This window comes from Pectinophora gossypiella, chromosome 6 (assembly GCF_024362695.1).
Source record: "Pectinophora gossypiella chromosome 6, ilPecGoss1.1, whole genome shotgun sequence".
Taxonomy (NCBI): Eukaryota; Metazoa; Arthropoda; class Insecta; order Lepidoptera; family Gelechiidae; genus Pectinophora; species Pectinophora gossypiella.
The window spans coordinates 9,097,094-9,116,705 of NC_065409.1; the positions used below are offsets into that span (position 1 = coordinate 9,097,094).

The 19,612-nt window shown below is 35.9% G+C and overlaps 2 protein-coding genes across 7 annotated transcripts in view; both read left to right on the top strand.

Moving 5' to 3' along the window:
• LOC126367898 (TOX high mobility group box family member 3-like) overlaps positions 1–15,172 on the top strand; it is a 32,194-nt gene extending 17,022 nt beyond the window's left edge. For 2 of the 6 annotated variants that reach the window (XM_050011685.1, XM_050011687.1), the window contains exons 2-14: positions 435–509; positions 4,837–4,965; positions 8,556–8,665; positions 8,816–9,035; positions 10,068–10,145; positions 10,267–10,400; positions 10,481–10,616; positions 10,741–10,821; positions 11,920–12,195; positions 12,444–12,662; positions 12,922–13,314; positions 13,530–13,648; positions 13,889–15,172. In XM_050011685.1, coding sequence (XP_049867642.1) covers positions 435–509; positions 4,837–4,965; positions 8,556–8,665; positions 8,816–9,035; positions 10,068–10,145; positions 10,267–10,400; positions 10,481–10,616; positions 10,741–10,821; positions 11,920–12,195; positions 12,444–12,662; positions 12,922–13,314; positions 13,530–13,648; positions 13,889–13,958 — 2,040 coding nt within the window. In that variant the 3' untranslated portion in view covers positions 13,959–15,172. Of the gene's footprint in view, positions 1–434; positions 510–4,836; positions 4,966–8,268; positions 8,475–8,555; positions 8,666–8,815; positions 9,036–10,067; positions 10,146–10,266; positions 10,401–10,480; positions 10,617–10,740; positions 10,822–11,919; positions 12,196–12,443; positions 12,663–12,921; positions 13,315–13,529; positions 13,649–13,888 lie in introns of those variants that run through there. The other 4 variants (XM_050011686.1, XM_050011689.1, XM_050011688.1 and 1 more) reach the window with 4 other exon arrangements.
• A 1,010-nt stretch (positions 15,173–16,182) lies between these two features.
• Positions 16,183–19,196, top strand: LOC126367926 (protein RER1). The gene is made up of 5 exons (XM_050011731.1): positions 16,183–16,464; positions 16,798–16,902; positions 16,988–17,084; positions 17,691–17,914; positions 19,004–19,196. Exons 1-5 carry the CDS (start codon positions 16,387–16,389, stop codon positions 19,085–19,087), a joined length of 588 nt encoding a protein of 195 aa, XP_049867688.1. The 5' UTR covers positions 16,183–16,386; the 3' UTR covers positions 19,088–19,196.
• The last annotated feature ends 416 nt before the right edge of the window (positions 19,197–19,612 follow it).

The window sequence follows — 19,612 nt, forward strand, 5'->3', positions numbered from 1 at the left end:
AACCACTAGACCACGAAGGCAGTGATAAATAAAATAAAATGGTTTTCGAATTCATGTTTGGATCACAAATGATTTGTCACGTGCTCAGCGGTGAGGGAAAACACCATGAGGAAACCCACATTCCCGAGAAATGCATTTTCGGAGGTATATGACCTAACCTGTATTGGGCTGGTTTTCCCTTCGCGGGTTGGAAGGTCAAACAGGCAGTCGCTTCTGTAAAAAACCGAACCTGTCAAATCTTCAGGTTAGGTAAGCGGACTCTATGAAAAACGGGATTGGTATGGTGGGTCCGCAATGATGATTATCAATAACGTAAAAACATTCTCGTTGCAGTGAGTAGACTTCCCAGGTGTCCCAAATTTTGTCGAGATAATTTAGCAAAACTATTCAAAGGTTCTACATAATTAAAATTGTATTATTTTTCTTTGTTACAGCGACCCGAAAACCTGGAATCGCCGCTGTCAGCAGTTCGCGACACCAAGGGCAGTGTGTACGCTATGAACGATCAGGTTGGTATCAATTTTTTACATACATAGGTACTTGAGGGATATTGAAATAAAACGGGATATTTTAAATATCTTTACTCCTTCTTTTTTAATTAATTTTAACAAAACAAAAAAAAACTTCTTCCCTTATCCTCTAACCCTAACCGACATCCCACCATAGACTCCCTTTCTTACTTTTTAAAACTGCCTTACGTCCCATTCATTAACCATCCTCCATTCATACCATAAACAATCAAATTCACATTTATTATCCTTCCATAGTATTCCCAATTTGCTATATACATAGTTAAGATCACACCTATTTCCCGTTGGGGTAGGCAGAGACCAAGGGATTCGTTACTACGGTCCTGACACATCACTTTCGCCTCTTCCACTCTCATCAAAGACCTCATGCGTGCTCGCTGGTTTGGAGTACTATTAACCTGTCTTTACAACATCTTGGATGTGATCGTGGTATGCACGCTTAGGTCTTCGTCTTCTAACCCTACCCTTACACCAGTATCATTCATAACATAACATAACAAATACTTTATTGCACATACAGGAAAAAACAAAAGAGAAATAGAAAGAGTACAATAGGCGGCATTATTGCTAAGTAGCAATCTATTCCAGGCAACCTTTAAGTATTCATTCTCATCTCTCATAAGTATTCATTCATTCTCTCTACTTGTGCGAACCATCGGAGCATCCCTGTTTCGAGGCTCATTACAACATTTTCTGCCAATACAATTTTTCTTCTAATTTATTTTTAATAGAGTAGAGCACCATGAAAAATTACGTCTGCGTCACACACACACACACACACACACACACACACACACTCGTATACACTTCGAGCGAATATTATACCTCGTTTTATTTTGTCTCAGTTTCATAATAGTCTTCAAGTCTACCTTCTGAATGAGAGCCCTCAGTCCCCAATTGTCCGGCCAAGTAGCTAAACTAATAATACTATCCGAATGTACAATTAAAAATCAAAGCTATTTATTGCTCACCACATAGAGAACAGGCTCAAATAGTAATAGATGCGCACAATCAACTTTTTTTTGACGTCACTTATTGTAGATTTGCCGCAGATGGCATTAACTACTTGGCCGGACAAATAGGAAGCGCTGAGGGCTCTCACCCGGGATGTATAATCATCGAGATCGTAAAGTAGTTCAGAGGGCGATGTGATGAGGTGAATTTTGAGTCTCTAGTAAAAGCGTTTATTATATTATGTTTATGATGATTCTTATTTATATCCGCTTTTTATAACTCTACTTCTTCGATTGCATACTTATACGTCAGACATTGAGGAGCTCGGTGGCGCAGCGGTTAACGCGCTCGGTCGAGCTCCTCCGTGCTTCGGAAGGCAAGTTAAGCCGTTGGTCCCGGCTGCATTAGCAGTCGTTAATAACCACCAATCCGCACTGGGCCCGCGTGGTGGTTTAAGGCCCGATCTCCCTATCCATCCATAGGGCAGGCCCGTGCCCCAGCGTGGGGACGTTAATGGGCTGGTGATGATGGTGATGATGATGACGTCAGACATAAATAATAATATGTCGTAGAAGTTTGCGAAATAACCTGACAATGGTGCTGATTCAATTACACACCATCTAAGTTTATTTTAAGTTATACCTGTCATTTTCTTATCCACCGAAAAGGAAAGGGATGGGTAGGTAATCGACAGGCATAAAATTTATGAAATAAACGTCAATTTTGTGCAGAAATTTAAACAACCGTCCCAAAATTGTATATTTTCCAATAACCCGACAGAATTACGTTGACAGCTCACGGCAAACAGGTTGCATATCAGCGAGATGGCTATTTTATTCGCCCGGGTTATTCATTCATTTTAAAATTATCCTTTTCGGCGGATAGGAAAATGATGGGAATAACTTAAAATATATTTAAGAGGTGTCTGCAGGAATCGGGGCCATTCACAACCTAATTTATACGTACCACAAATACAAAAAAGGTATTTAATTTTGTCTAGTGACCATCCTACCCCAAAATCTATCTATTTCGATAATAAAAGTAAAACTGAAAAAAATATCTGTAAAGTTAATGAAATCAATATGAATTCAATAGCGGCCTCGTATGGCGCGCCAGTAACATTCCTCTGACAAACCACGCATAACGCGAGTATTTTTATGGATAATTTGTTCTACGAAATGTACTTACACAGTATTTTTTATTTAATATCTTGATTTGATAGCCACCGCGGCGTGACTTATGTTGGAAACAACTCATTTTCATACAATAATTAAATTAGGTAGGTATTCAATTATCATCAATCCATTGATTCTCTTCGTATTATGATTACGACAAAAGGGAGGCTATCCTGTATATGTTTGAGCTAATCTCGAGAACTACTGGATAGATTTGCATATTGGTTCACTGCTATAATGAGGGTCTCTCCAGGCTACGTTCCCCAAATACAATACAGATGGCGCTGTCCAGATTTGACGTGATAATTACCTTTTATTTATTATTTTCTCATTACTCGGGTACATAATATCCTGTATACCACCTAAAACTGTGACTTGCAATAAATTATTATTATTAATTATTCAAAAATACAATATAATGGCAGAAAGCATTTTTTTGGCGAACGTCGCCTGGAACATCCACTATTATATAAACAGCCTATATTATACGTCCCACTGCTGGGCACAGGGCTCCCCTCAATCAACCGAAGGGAGGGGGGATCGACTATTATAGGATAAAAATTGTACCCAGGTCTAAATCTGACAAAAAAACTATTATTAATAATATCATCAATGTACATAATATTAGTACATTTGCATAATGTTGGAGACCAATCCATATTTGACCAATACGTCTAAATAGCAACTGTTTGATTTTGCACTTTGGAGTGGAATTATCCGTCGCAAAAGTATGGAACAGAAAATAATTTAAAAAATACTAAAATTTTCATAAATTTTCCGACAGGTAAATCCAGTTGATATCAACTCAGAATCATGGTCTGAACAACCCCTTCAGTATTTGTTTCGGTGTCAACACCCATACGTACTTGTATGGTTACCTGTATATACTTGTACGGGGTGTAAGTGTCACCGTAACGAATACTGAGAGGGATGATTCTGCTCATTATTCTGAATTATTAAATGGAATTTTCCATTGCAATATCAAATATTATTCTTCTACACCAGATCACACCCCGGACGCTTCATACAAACAACCTCGTTTTACACAGACAGTACTCACTGACGTTTTGTACACGCGCATCTATGTGTGTGTGACGTCTGACACCATACGACTCAAGTCTAAACTATGCTCGAAAGGGGGTGAGGTAAACCTTAACTCAGACGCTGGTGCGAAACGGAGAGTTGCCATTCTATACGTAGTATTATTCCTTATTCTATGACCAGTCTCCAGCTCCGGGTGGAATGTAAGACATACAAATTAACATTTAAATGTAGCTTTATTGAGACAAATCGTAAAAATAATAAACATTAATTATCTCCTAGTTATGTGCGTTTAGACAATAAACGTTCCACCACCCAACCCGTAAGCGTTTAATACAATAGCGCAAATAACAATGGTATAATTACGACGAAAGCTTTTTATTACATCGACATTGTATAGTAGACTTCTTGTACAGTGATATTCTCTCATACAGACTTTCTTGTATTTGCAACTAATCGTAACAAATACGATTTTCATAAAAAGAGGTTATGGTAATGTCGTATTTCTTGAGCTCTTGTTACTAATATACTAATGAATTTTCACTTAATTATACATTACTGAAAATTCGTCGCACATCATAATTCTTGAAAACCTACCTACCTACTTGAATATTCAATAACTTAAATAATAATAATAATAAATTTACGTCCGTAATCATTACAGGGCAGCCATAATTAGAAGAACATTTTCGCCCTTCGGTATTCGTATCTAAATAGAATATGATGGTCCAATGTCTATCATCATTTTTATGTTATTTTTATTTTTCATATTTCATACAAGGACGACCAATGGCATCGAATAACGGTGGGGAAATATCACAAAAATCATTTTTTGAACCCTAGGTGGTCAGGTTACAGGCTGATCATCCGATTATACTATTTAAAGTAAGATGATCCGTGTTGCGGAGGGCACATTAAGTAGTCGGTCCCGAAAACGATTTACTTACTTAAGTTAGTATGTAGTTATTACATGAGCCACGTCAGGGGCCTATGGCGGCTGAATAATAACCCTGACACCAGGGTTTATATTGTTAGTCATCCACCTCACAACCCACACGACAGATAAAGAAGAATGACAAGCTATACCAACCATACATCTTGACTGTTATAAACGTGAATAATGTGTATTGTTCCAGACGTTTCATACTCCATCATTTGGCGACGAAGAGTTCGACATCCCGATGATCCACGGGCAGCATGCGGCTAGCGCCGGAGTCCAGAACTCGCACATGCAGTATACACAACTACACCACTCCGCACCACAGGTGAGCTGCCAATTCAGGGTGTTAGTGATCGTAACGAATACTGAGGGGGATGATTCAGACCATGATTCTAAGTTTATATCAAGTGGAATTTTCCGTCGCAAAATTCCCGATTTTTTTTTATACTTTTTAAATTATTTTCAATTCTATACTTTTGTGATGGAGTATTCCACTCGATATTAACTCAGAAAGAAGAGAGAAGAAGGTTGGAGTTAAGATATAGGTACTTGATGCACACAGTGCCTGGAAAGAGGGATACGCTTATGTGTACCTATCTGTGGGTGAATTTCAGACGACCGGACGTCACCACCTATCTATCATTTCTGTCACCTCAATAATAAAGGTCAGCAGGATATTTGCAAAAAGACAAAATATTCTAGGATATATTTGCGGTAACAAAAATGATCGGAGCTCTAAGCCACTGAATTCGAATTCATATTTGGATCACAAATAATGGATATCACGTGATTTCGAAGATTGGTGCCCGGTTATTTATTTACTTATTTTCATTTGCTTCTATGCTGTTCTGGGAGCAAATAAAAAACATAGAAAACGTTCAGCTGCTTGTCTTCCCGGGCATGTCGTAAAAACCGACAGAGGGATTGTGTCCTCTAACATGATGGACTAATGTTATGGGCGATAGGCTGATCCCTTATCACCATAAGGTTCATCATGTCCAGCTTACGACATCGTATCAACAGTGGCTGCAAGTTGTCTTTGATTACTTGTGGCTCAACCCACCCCATTAGGGATTACGGGCGTGAGTTTATGTATGTATTTTTAATTCATTTATTGGTTTACTCACAGTCATATTACACAGTATTTTCTTAGGGTAACATCAACTGTATATAAAGCTAAGTGTAAAGACTAATTACAAGTAAACGGCATGCAAAATAACAAAGACAAGGTTAAAAAGTAGGTAGGTAGGGTTAATGGCAATAGGCTCGCCTATTACGTGGGACTGACAAGGAGTGGATGACTGTACTAACTACACACCCAGCCTACCCCTTCGAGGATACAGGCGTGATTCTATGTTATGTTTATGTTTACTTTCGGTGCTTTTTTGAATTTCACTTTACCCAGTTTATCCCACTTTACCCGATTCTGTGTAAAGCAATACTCAATCAGTAAGTAGGTAGTAGAATCCCTACTAAGAACAAACTAGCACTTTCCATCTGTACCTAGCAATCATCATCATCATCAGCCCATTAACGTCCCCACTGCCGGGGCACGGGCCTTCCCTATGGATGGATAGGGAGATCGGGCCTTAAACTATCACGCGGGCCCAGTGCAGATTGATGGTTATTAACGACTGCTAATGCAGCCGGGACCAACGGCTGGAGGAGCTCGAGATGAAAACTTTTTTTTTGTGGTCACCCATCCTATGACCGGCCTTTGCGAAAGTTGCTTTACTTCAACAATCGCAGACCGAGCGCGTTAACCGCTGCGCCACCGAGCTCCTTCTATACCTACCTGTACCTAGCAATACCTACTGTTATTCCAAACTTTTCCCAACTTGCGGCCTTCCTCAGTAAACTCTAGTAATCAAATTACGTAACCGGTCTCATATTTTCGCGAACTTTTTAGTACCTACTCGTAATTACAACATTTTTTTTCTCAATTCATTTTTTGAGCGGACAATTAGGAAACGCTTACACTTACACCCCGTACAAATACGTACAGGTAGCCAAACAAGTACGTATGGGTGTTAGTGACACCATAACAAATACCGAGGGGGATGATTCAGACCATGATTCTGAATAGATATCAAGTGGAATCTCCTGTCGGAAAATTTGTGAAAATGTTAGTGTTTTTTTTTTAATTAACTATATTCAGTTCCATACTTCTACGACGGAAAATTCCACTTGATATCAACTCAGAATCATGGTCTGAATCATCCCTCAAAGTTTTCTTTACATTGTCACTGACACTCTGTATATGATTATGTTTAATTTCCAACTCTGGATCGAAACAACAACAATTATAATGTTTGCGCGTAATAGGGTTTACGAGTGATCACGTTGATGTATTTTGTATGAAACATTTATTTTATGAAACAATTCTTGTTTCATATTTGTCTATCGATTTTATTTGTGGCTTACTCCTGTTTTATTACTTCTCGGTAGGTTGTTATTTAAATAGTAAGTAACCCATATTTTTTACCAAATTTAAACTCCTATGTAAAATAGATGGAAGTAAGGAATTATAGTTTTACGCGAGTCCTTAGCTCATAATTTGCTGTAGGTCTGATTACCCCAATCGGAAATATAGTCGTGAGCTTATATTACTTTAAGTTTTACCTACTTCCTCGAAGAATCCAATTCTGTTGTACGATGTACTAATATAATCAAAAAAGTTGCACAATCCGGAGTTACGTAGAGTTCACGATATCTGTCCTACTTTTTAGATTGCTTTTATTGAAATCAAATTGCCTATCAATCAATTGATTCCATCTATCAATGTACCACTGGGTAAAGGTCGACCTCAAATCATAGTCCTTTAGAACTATCTTAAAATAACTTGGTTGGTATTTCTTCATCTTTCTATTTCTTGATTACTAGGACTAAGGTGCACCGTCTCGCATCCAAGGTTTTTTATAGTTGATTCCTGGTAGTGTAGTGGTTGCCTGAAAGAAATTGCTCCAGAGCAATAAGGCCGCCCATCTCTACTGTTGCTAAACGTTTTATAAATGTTTTGTTTGTGTTCAATTAATCTTACCTACATAAATTATTTGATTAAGTACAGGCATGATTATGTGTGTAGATTGGATATAATATAAATGTTTCTAAATTATTACGTGGCTCGATCTGGGGGTTAAATAGGCCACACCGAAGCAATTTATCTAAAAAAGCAATATTGCAATTTGACATTTGCGCATATAAAAGTAAGTGCGCAATGCAAACAAATGTCAAATAGCAATATTGCTATTTTAGATGAATTGCTTTGATGTGGCCTTTTCAAACCCTCCAGACCACGAGTCGAAACCGAAATACGCTCGACCCCGCTACGGTGTATTACGTATGTGCAGTCAGTTACATTTTGTCCACGTCTGTTCCTGAATATGAATAAGTTGACCCGTTATCCATAACCTTGTTAGACGGATAACATTATATGGATGCTATTTTTAGTATGACTACTTACCTGTACATACACGTTACAAGTGGCTGAATGTATGTTTCAATTGAGGTTTCAATAAATTCTTCATAAACGTTACGCTAAATGTCATATCATGCCATATGTCACATAAACGTCAAGAATGTGTGTAATTACTTTTTTTTCTTTATTTTTTCTTTCACTTCTGTTGTTTCTCTTCTCAGAAAAGATCATTTCGTTCTATTTTTAATCATTTGTTTATATGTTAATTAATTAATTTTTTATTAAATACTATTATTAAGTTAGGAAATAGTTATATTAAAAAATAACCAAAAATATGTGTTCTTTTCTGTTTTGTTAAAAAGTGAGACAATTATCCTCAATGCTCATTGTTAGGTAGCAATGGCTACTTTGTACACGTATGTAATTGGGAAATTCAATGAATTTTGAATGTTATTTGAATAAAGAATGTGAATTTAAAGGAAATGTTTTTGTTGTAGGTGGGTATGATGAACCCGGCACAAGACGGTCTGGCACCGCCGGGGGGAGCGCCCTCTTATCAACAACCTCTTTACTTACAAGAGCCTCATCCTCCTGTCACCTCTCATAGGTATGTTACTACAATATTATACCAGATATTTTGCAAGTTTACTCACATACAAATGTCTTAAAATCTACATTTTCAAACAGATGTCAGACATATTGAAAAACTATTGTTTGCCTTCTATACTTTCAATAAGAGTATATAATTTGTTTCCAGTACGGCAGCAGCCCCCGCAGGGAACTACATGATCCAGCAACAGCCTGGAGGCCAACAACGCCTGCTGATGATGCAACCTGCGCAAGTCATGAGTGGTCCACCTACTCCCAGCACACCAACCCAACCATCGGGTCCCGTCTACGGATCACCACAGAGAGCTTCCCCCCCTGGGACCACAAGTGATGACTCTGATGACAGTGTACCTTCACATCACTCACAGGTATACTATAATTATCACATTATACATTAACTTGAAGTAATTAGTTTTAATGTATCATAGATAAATTAGTCATACCTACCTCTAAGATTATAATTTTATAACCTTGTATTGTAGCAATTACTAAACATTTAGTTTTCTTTCCTACTAGTTAACATAGTTTCCAGCTTAGCTTATTAAATATTATTATACATGTCCTGCCTTGCCATTTATCTACCTAAACAGCTAATAATAAGCAAAATGTGGGAACAAAATTGTGTGAATACCATTCACATTGTAAAATGTTCAGTAGTAACCTTGAAGACACATAATTTTAAGCTTTGAATTCACTACACATTCACTATTTATGATAATTTTAAATGAACTTTACTTATAATTTCTACTGGGAAGACAGAGTTATTTGTTTAATTGATTTACATTATTGTTTAACATACAGTCATGAGCAATATAATGTACCCACTTTAGGACTCTGTTGCACTAACATATTTGACATTTAGTGAGACTTACAGTTCAATTTGTCAAAAAAGTTAATGTGACATGGTACCAAAGTGTATACATATTAATGCTTGTGACCATACAAAAATTGTTTATTGGAATATCTGTGTGAAAGTATGTGTCAGATTGCCAACACATCACTAAAACATCATATTCTATCGCTTCATGTTAACAGCACATCATAATCGTATTAGCCACAACATATTGATTAAATTATAATTTGGGATGATAAGCAGGGTAAACTATTAAATATGTATTTTAGTCTGAAATTGTTCAATCAACAATATTCAATCAACCTATTATAATCTATGCCATGTCATATTTTCAAGTTACCAATCCTTAGAACATTAATTAAACTGCCTAGTGTGTTTTATTACAGGTTTTAGTTAATTAATATTGACACCTTGGTTTTTCTTCCATGAACATGTGTTAAATTAAATATAGTTCATTGGCATATGTCTCTTTCCATATGAATAAAATTATTGTTTCATTGAATCATATAACATAGTAAAATCTAATGAATTGGTTGTTTGTTGGTAGTTGCCTGGTGATGCGGAAAGCCTTCTGCCTATCCATTATTGCTCAGCGAGCCGGCAGCAACAAACTACGCTTCATCAGGTATAGGCAAATTTTATCGCTTCATAATCATATATACTTGTCACATGCTCTTTTAGTGCCAATGAACTATATTCATAATTGCCCTAAAATCGAGATGGCTTATCGACATGGCTATTTTCAGATGGGTGTAGGAAATATGGCAGTTAAGAGGTCTTCCCCTGAACCGATGGACAATGGTATGAATCGTGGACAAATGCAGAAAAAACCTAAAGTGCAGAAAAAGAAGAAGAAAAGAGATCCTAATGAACCACAAAAGTATGTATAAGTTTATAAACCTTCTGGATTTAAGCTATTTGTTAAAAAATATCAATAATAACATAATTCTATTTTTGTAGACCTGTATCGGCGTATGCACTGTTCTTCCGAGATACACAAGCAGCGATTAAAGGACAGAATCCTAATGCTAGTTTTGGCGAAGTGTCCAAAATTGTTGCGTCAATGTGGGATGGATTAGATTCTGAACACAAAAGCGTGAGTTAAACATGAACATACTTTTTCATAATTTAAGGAAGACAATTAAAAAAGATAAGTATACAACTCTGCATTCTCTTCTCTGCACTATTATTTGAATAATTTTATTTCTTTCTTGTCACAGGTGTACAAACAAAAGACAGAAGTGGCCAAGAAAGAATACTTGAAAGCACTGGCAGCTTACAGAGCCAGTTTAGTATCTAAGGTAAAAATTTCAGCTTTATTAAATTTGTTTTTTTTACCCATCTTAAAAAGGAACTTTATCATGAATTATCAACTCGACTCATATGTAAAATTGTTGGAATTGTACAATAATCGTATATTCTATTAGCTTCTAAACGCGCGTGCCAATTTTCGCAGGTGTAAGTGTAAGTTTGTCCACACATTTCACAGAAACTCCAAATCGTATTGCAATATATTTTTTTATTGTATTAAAGAATCGTCCAACTTACTAAATAATGCAAGTTTCAACAGAATCGGCTCAATAGTTTTAAAGAGGTAAAAAAACATTATGGAATATTAACTAAGATCTTGATGTCTTTGTATGAAGGAAGCCCATATCAGTGTTCGATAACATGAAGCTGTTAGAGCTCATTTAGTAATATAGCTACCATTAGTAATAGTTCAGAATTTAGATTCCAACATAGGTAGTATTCAAAAATTACTTTTTATTTTGAAGTTGGTCTAGTTTTTTTAAATGAAAAAAGAATTTATTATCAATCTACTAAACAAATAGGACAAGTTTTACGATACGACCAATGTAACTGATAGAAACGCATATCAGACTTCTTTTCTTTATTTACTATTTTCTACATTGTATGCCATGCAGTAACTAAAGAATTTTCGTAGCGCCACCTGTCGTGTAATTGTGATATCTTTGTTCTGGTCGATTTTCAACAGAGGGCACCACTACCGAAAGTTCCCGACCAATAAGGAGGAAGCTTTGTTGCGTTATGCGTTATTGATTGACAATTTGACATTTGAATGAAAGTTCATGCTTGTGTCGAACTAACTTGTTTATTGCCATTTTCTGTTAGGTTCTTTGAGTTAATTGAAATTGTCAGTTATTTTACTTTCGTTTCAATACGTAAACTGCAGAAAACGTGTAGAGGAAAAGATCTTCAGTCACACGGGTGAGCTTAAAAGCTTCGAAGTTTTATAACCTAAAAGCTCCGGTTAAGTTTATTTATAGACAAGTTGCGGTGAATTCTTTAGTTTAAATGTTCTGTTTGTATTACAAAGTAATGTTTTACAGTGAAACTGGTTTATTGAAAGCTTTTATTTATTGGTTGTGTTGTTTTAGGGAGGGGAACAAGAGAATCAAGCAATGTATAATCATACCAATAGTGCCAAGCCAACTTATGGCAATTATTATCAAGGACAGCCGTATGGGAATGGACACTCGCCTCAGGGCTACATGCCGAATGCTGCGCCCCAGGGCTACACGCCTCAGGGCTATCCCGGTGGTCAACCACAAGCTTCCTATCCAGGTCAACCTACACAGGGATACCCACCTAACCCTCAACAATCACCTCAGAGCTACCAGGGTGCTATGCCTCACAATCCACAGACATACCAAGTAAGTTTATGTACTTTTAACACTAGCGTTTCATTTGCATACTATTTGTTATTGTATTTTTTTTTATATAATGTAATATAAACTCAAGGCTATATTTAGAATCAAAACAATGGTTGAGGCAACTGTTTTGGTGAAAACTACACTTACTGTTACTGGGGTTTGAGGCGGTGCTCCCCATTTGAGAAACAAGCTGGTGGAGAAGCCATAAGGTTTTTCTCAGTACTAATACACATATTCTTTCCCCACAGGGTATGCCTGCACAGTCACCACAGGGATATCAAGTGAACCCAGCGGCTTCACCTCAGGGATGTCAGCCTAACCTAGCACAGTCTCCGAGAAGTTACCAGGCTGCACAGTCGCCTCCCAACTACCCTCCCAACTCCGGACTGTCACCCCCTGGCTACAGACAAGTACAATCCCAGTCTCCACCTATGGGCTCTGTACATGCTATGCAGTATCACCAACAAGTAAATAGTGTTTTGAATTGTTATTTACTGGCAATTTATGGAAAAATAAATTTTATGAAAGAAGTAATTGAATGTTAAAGAAGACAAGTTTAAGTTCTATTCAAACACAAGTTTAAGCACTGCACCATCACTTTGCCATCTACCCAATTACCTGGTTTATTTCACATACTTATAAACATATTGGAATAAGATATTTTCTCTTGAAAATGCCAGTTTTGAAAAGAAGTTTTATGTTAATAACTTACAATCTTTTTGTCAGCAGCAAATTCAACAACAACAGCAGCAGCAGATTCAACAGACACATCAACAGATGCAGCAGGCACACCAAGTTCAGCAGTACCAGCAACAGCATCAGCAGCAGACACAGCAGCAACAGCAGCAGCAGCAACAACAACATTTGCAGCAGCAACAGCCTCAGCAACAACATCAACCTCAACAGCAGCACCAGCCTCAACAGCAGCACCAACAACATCAGCAAAATCAGCAGCAGCAGCAACAACAACATCAGCAGCATCAACAGAACCAGCAACAACAACAGTTGCCTCAGCAACAGCAACCACCACAACAGCCACAGCAAAACCAAGCTTTGAAAAGTGAACAGCATTCACCTAACAGCAACGGAAGTGCTGGGATGCCTCAGCAGTCTCCAGATGTAAGAATTTGGTCATGATCATAAGAAACAATATTCCTGATATCACATGCAGTTAGATTATTAGTCCTAGGCGTGCTGCCTTCTGCTTGACCTGGACTTTTGCTGTAGATGTAAATTATAGATAATTTTTAATTTAAATACCATACCAACTGATACTAGACATACTTTTTATATATTACATGTCACAATGACTAAATATCTCTTTATCTCTGCAGCAAAATGAAAATAGAAGCACTCCATCGTGCATTCGCCAGGGGTGCACGAATCCTGCCATTGCAAACAGTGAATGGGAGGATGAATACTGCTCCAACGAATGTGTAGTTAGTCACTGCAGGTGAGAAATGACACATAGTCATATTATGCAAATTCTTATATGTATTTTTCATGGAGATTTGTGACTCAATGACTTGAGAAAAAATTAACTTGTTCACTGTTACAATACCTTTGCGTAGCCGAATTTCAAAATGCAGTCAAGTTTCAATTTAGTGCCTAAACATTCCGTTTCCAAGTTGAAGTTAGCAAAGCAACAATTTGATGAATGCCAGATACTAAAGCCCTTTTTTTCACTTTTCAGAGATGTATTCAGTTCCTGGGTGGCTTCAAACAACAGCAACCAAATTCAGAACTTTTCAGCAGTAAAATAAATGTAATGTACATATCAAACTTGATATAATTCACTTATTATTAGCGAGTTCGCTATGGATCTATAAATTCATTATATTTAGTGTAATTTCAATGGTTTTGCTATTTATTTCATGTTACAGTTTTGTGAAATATTGCATTTGTTATATTTGATCTTAGAGGGAAAATTACTTCCCAATAATGTGGTTCCAATTGAGCCTATAAGCAATAATTATATTGAATAAGATGATCTTAAAGAAACTGATTTTGTACATATTTTGGAATCGCAAATGTATAAAGACTGTATAGAGGAGAATGTCACTGAAAACTAGAAGTTTTACTTTTATTATAAATGAACAAGCAACATTTAATACAAAAAATGAAGAATATTCAGATTCGAAGTAGATTTGTCAATATTTAAGTGGTAATAAGTAGCTAAATTGGATATTAGCGCAGGTGTTACGTAAAACACTAAAATGAATGAAATCATGAAGCTATTCTATGTATTATTGTTATATAATGAAACCATAACATTACATGGACTATTTAAAAGTTCTCAAAAATGCAAGAGACAAATTATGGTAGAGATTTGTGAGCCAGCTCATAACTGGTTGAATCACGCTTGGAACAAGATTGTGGATTAGTTGATAACAGACCCCAGTTTTCTGCTCAAAGCAGCAGGTTACAGAGACCTATTAAGGTTTCCACAATGCCCTGTCCTGTCTATTAGCAAGTTTCGAGCGAGGGGTACTGTGTTTGTGGCTGTTACGACTAATTATTAAATGAAAAAACTTCGCCTTAAATATTATGAAAATATTATACTAATGTATATAAATGATTAAGTAAATTTTAAGTAAATAGTAAACTCAAATACTGCATGATTGGTTATGCTATATTGTTATTCAATATTTCAGTATTGTTGATTTAAAATCATCGTTTACTTGGTAGCATTTATTAATACGTATAATATAGTCGGTCGCGGGTCGTACACGTGAAAAGTCGACGTTGCGGGGATGGAATTAGCATTGATAGTAGCACTTATTATGTGATAAGCAAGAGTTATGTGTAATTAGTTCAGCTTGGTGATAAATACTACATTTATAACATATTTTTTCATAAGTATCATTATTTAGAATGTACACGCACTGTAAATTTCAAACTGATATACCTACATAGCAATACTTCCTTAGTTCTCTAGGAGTTGTGTTTAGAATAGGATTTAGCTGGACCAAAATTTTCTTTATATTCAAAGCGATGATATTTTAAGAAACAAATATGTTTTATTGTATATTCATTACAATGTAATGTAAATAAAACTTGCAATAATAGAAGTAGCAATAGAGTCTACCTATAGCATAATAATTTTATGTTATTTATTTCGTAGTCTCGTTAGACTATTACTTAGAAGCGAAATTATCTTTATAAAATGTAAAATAAAATTGTATAAAATGTAATTAGAACAATACTTTCATTAAATTTCCTAAACAGTACGCATCGTTATTTAATTTTCTGTATTAATCAACTGTAAACAAACATCCTCAAACACTTCATGCTATGATGCTACTTGTTTGTTCATAATAGTTGGAGAGCCGGCTGCAAAAATGACTTCCTCATCGAGTACTCCAATAGATTATCTTTGGATCACCATTAGTTAACCGACACATCTTCGTTCTTTTGGGATCATGGAAATTAAAGTTTTATAATGGTAACTCACGTTTTAAATGCAGATAGAATTGAATATTTTATTTTATATAAAAATATACAAAGTGGAAAAACGAACTTTAGGCGAATCGACAAAGCTGGACCTTGGAGCAACAAGGACTTCTGTGCAAATCATGTTTTACAGTAATAGATCTAAAGTACCTACTCTATTCCCGTGTTTTTCTATGTGCTGGACAAGCATACTTGCTGAGGTGGCCATAATTCAATATTAGCCCTGGGCTATATTTCCCGAGATCAACATTGAAAATAAGTCCAAAATCAACTCGAAAGGTAACCCACCCTCTAAACACATAACGTTAGCATCATACCAGAATTAGCGATCACGTTCACTTTACGTTTTCATTCATTCATTTGTTTTTTAATGTTGGCAGTACTGACTTTCCTACACGTACACGTCACTTCAGTCATGTCAAAATCTGACTGTCCAGCATCCTTTCCTTGATTGGTGGTTTTTGAAACTTCAGCCAATGAAAAAACGTATAATTAAGTCATAATATTCGTCATTGGTCGGAAATTGAGGTTAAAAACAACGAGCACAAACTTGCGGCAATGGACGTTTGTTAGCCCATGGATGTCTGAATTCCACTAGTTATCAATGTAAAAATAATTGTATTTCAATTGGTTTGTCCCTATCTTGTAAATAACATCGGTGTCCTCTAATTGTGTATTTATAGTAATCAGTAATGTTCTAAAACTAAACACAAACGGAGCATAAAAAATATATTCATTATGATGGACGGAAACGATTTATCGGCTGAACCAAATAGAAAAGGCATTATTTCTCAAGCTTGGAATCGTGTTTCTCAGGTAATTTTTGTACTTATCAATACTTCTATTAACGTTTTACCTACAACGTACTATAATATTTCAATATATGTTAAATATCTTGACGAAATTTGAGTCTATTTTTGCTAACTTTCTTTCAGCTGATTAGTTCTCTTGAGCCTTAGAATTGCCGTAATATCATAATCTAATTATGTCGATACAGGTTAATACTAAACATAAAACGCTTAAAACAACTTTGAACTTAAGTTGCGTGAATTTTGTGATGCACCAAGCCAGAAGAATGTGCATTTAGTAATGACTAAGCTATACCAGAGATAACACTGCTATAATTTATAATATAATTATGATCTATAGATTTACCAAGGCACCCTAGATAGATGGACACCACACATGAAGGGACGATGGGTTGGTTCTGCTGTTCTGATGCTAGCATTCATGCTCCGAATAATCACAAAACAGGTAATGTTCTTACTTTGAAAACTTTTAAAATAAACGGTTTACACCTGTATAATAAATGTTAAATAATACTTTTTTCTTTTTACAGGGCTGGTATATAGTCACATATGCCCTGGGTATATACCATTTAAACTTATTTATTGCATTCCTGACACCCAAGATTGATCCTGCTATGGATTTTGATGGTATGTATCACTTAAATATTGTTTTCATAAATTAAAATCTTAGGAGTTAATATATTATCCTACTGCAGCCCAGTTTTGGAGGCACAATAGTTAAACAATGGGATTTTGATTTGAAGACTTTGGCCATTGTGTATAGTTTCTGTGCATTAGAAATTTCTTAAATTAATTATGCCCTTTGCTTCACTGTCTACCATGTAATACACAAATTTTCTTAAATATTTGTACATTCTAAACTGTTCTTTTAGTCATACAACTAGTTCATTTTGATTTAACTTTGATTGAACTAGTGACAAATAAATAACAACAGTCTAGGGATGGTTTAATTCATTCTTCATACTCTAGTATTCATTCATTCTTCATACACTCTATCATACTTTGGTGGAGGTCCATGTAACCACTAGTAATTAAAAGCCTTACTGTTTCATATTTAATTATTTTTTTGGAAAGCATATTCATTGGTCCCAAGCAACAAGTCTAAACACCTTCACCAACCCACAGTAAAGCAGTGAGGTGGAGTATGCTGTATGCCCTCTCCGGTTCATTGAGAGGAGGCCAGAGTATTTATGCTTTAGTGTATATGCACTTGATTTTGTTTTGATATTACAGGTGAAGATGATAATGGCCCTGCTCTTCCTACTCGGGCCAGTGAAGAGTTCCGGCCCTTTATCCGGAGATTACCGGAGTTCAAGTTCTGGCTCTCTGTCACCAAGAGCACTCTTATAGCATTCTGCTGTACCTTCATTGATGCTTTCAACATCCCAGTATTCTGGCCTATATTAGTCATGTATTTTATAACACTATTTTGTATTACCATGAAGAGACAAATCAAGGTGAGATCATATTACTTCCCTAGCATCTTACCTAACCTGAAGATTTGGCAGGTCTGGTTTTTTACAGAAGCGACTGCCCGTCTGACCTTCCAACCCGTGAAGGGAAAACCAGCCCAAGGGAATGTGGGTTTCCTCACAATGTTTTCCTTCACCGTTGAGCATGTGATAATCATTTCATGATCCAAACAAGAATTCGAAAACAAATTCGACAATCATTGGTTTAGGCCTGTGCTGGTTTAGAACCCGCGACCTCAAAATGAGAGGCAAGCATTCTACCAACTGGGCTACCATGGCGACCATATTTCCAAAACATTACACTGAATATAGCATTTTGTAGTGTGAATTAAAGTGAAGATGAAACATACATGTTCATGTTACAAATCACATACTGCAGGATGTGATAATATGGAGTAGGTACAAGATAACACAAGTGTTTCATAACACTATTCACAAGAGAGAGAGACATCTAGTTAAAAAATAAGTAAAAGTACTGATAAGAATAATAATGTATAATATTAATGTATGTGTATGAATATGTACATTTGCACTTATGTGGGTGTAAATTTAAATATACTTCATTTATCATATTTAATATGTCACTGTGGTCGTGTGTGCTTGTTTCTCAAATGGGGAGCGCCTGTTCGAACCCCAGTACTGGACTTGTCAATGAGTTATTAATGTGTCTCAAATGCAATTTTCACCAACACAGTTGCTTGACAAATATAAACGGCAATACAGCTTGCCACCTATCATGTTAGTCTAAAGTGAAACATACTCAGTTCATCTTACAATGGATGAAGCCCAATTGCGAATATAGTCGTAAACTTAGATACAAGCTACGCTTTTATTAAATTCATATCCTATACATAAAGGTTGCCTGGAAGAGATTGCTTCCTTAGCAATAAGGCCGCCTGTTAGACTACCTAACTGATTGTAATTGTTTATTTTTAATGTTAGTTTTAAGTATAATAGTTTTTGTGTTTGTATTATATTATGTGTTATTATATTATAAAAAGTATGTAGGTGTGGTCAAGTTTTTTTTGTAATTTGTATAATGAATTATCATTATTTTTTTCTTTTTTTTTTCAGCATATGATCAAGTATCGGTATCTACCCTTCACCCACAGCAAGCCAAAGTACAAAACTGTAGATTCTGCAGTCACTGTAAACTGACGTCATACATGTTTCTACCCACAAAGTATGGACAGTCATCATAGTCTAATTAACTTAAAAACCTGTTGTATTCTAAAGTTTCTAGAAATACAGTTTTTATTATAACGTTCTATGGTTTTTAATTTGTTTTTACGTAATAAAATAAACTGTTTAAGTATGGAAAAATGTAAGCTGGATAGTTTATTCTATACTTTATGCTAGGACCCTGTAATCTACGAATTTACTACCCGCGGTGGCGCTGTCAATATTCCTATACGTTTTAACTCTGTGATGACAGCAATTCGTTACTTCATGCTAGACTTAATGTTGGTGCTTTGCTTTGCTGTATAAGCATATTGAGATAAATACTCAATAATCTAATACACAATCGCCAAATGTCTTTTTTCCGTGTTTGCGTCCTTCAAATCTAGAATATTGATTTTGGACATGTAACGCCATCTGTTGACTATCGAGTAGTAACAAACGAGATCATTAATATTCTTTTTCGGTAATTATAAATACTAAGTTTGAAAATATTAATAATTA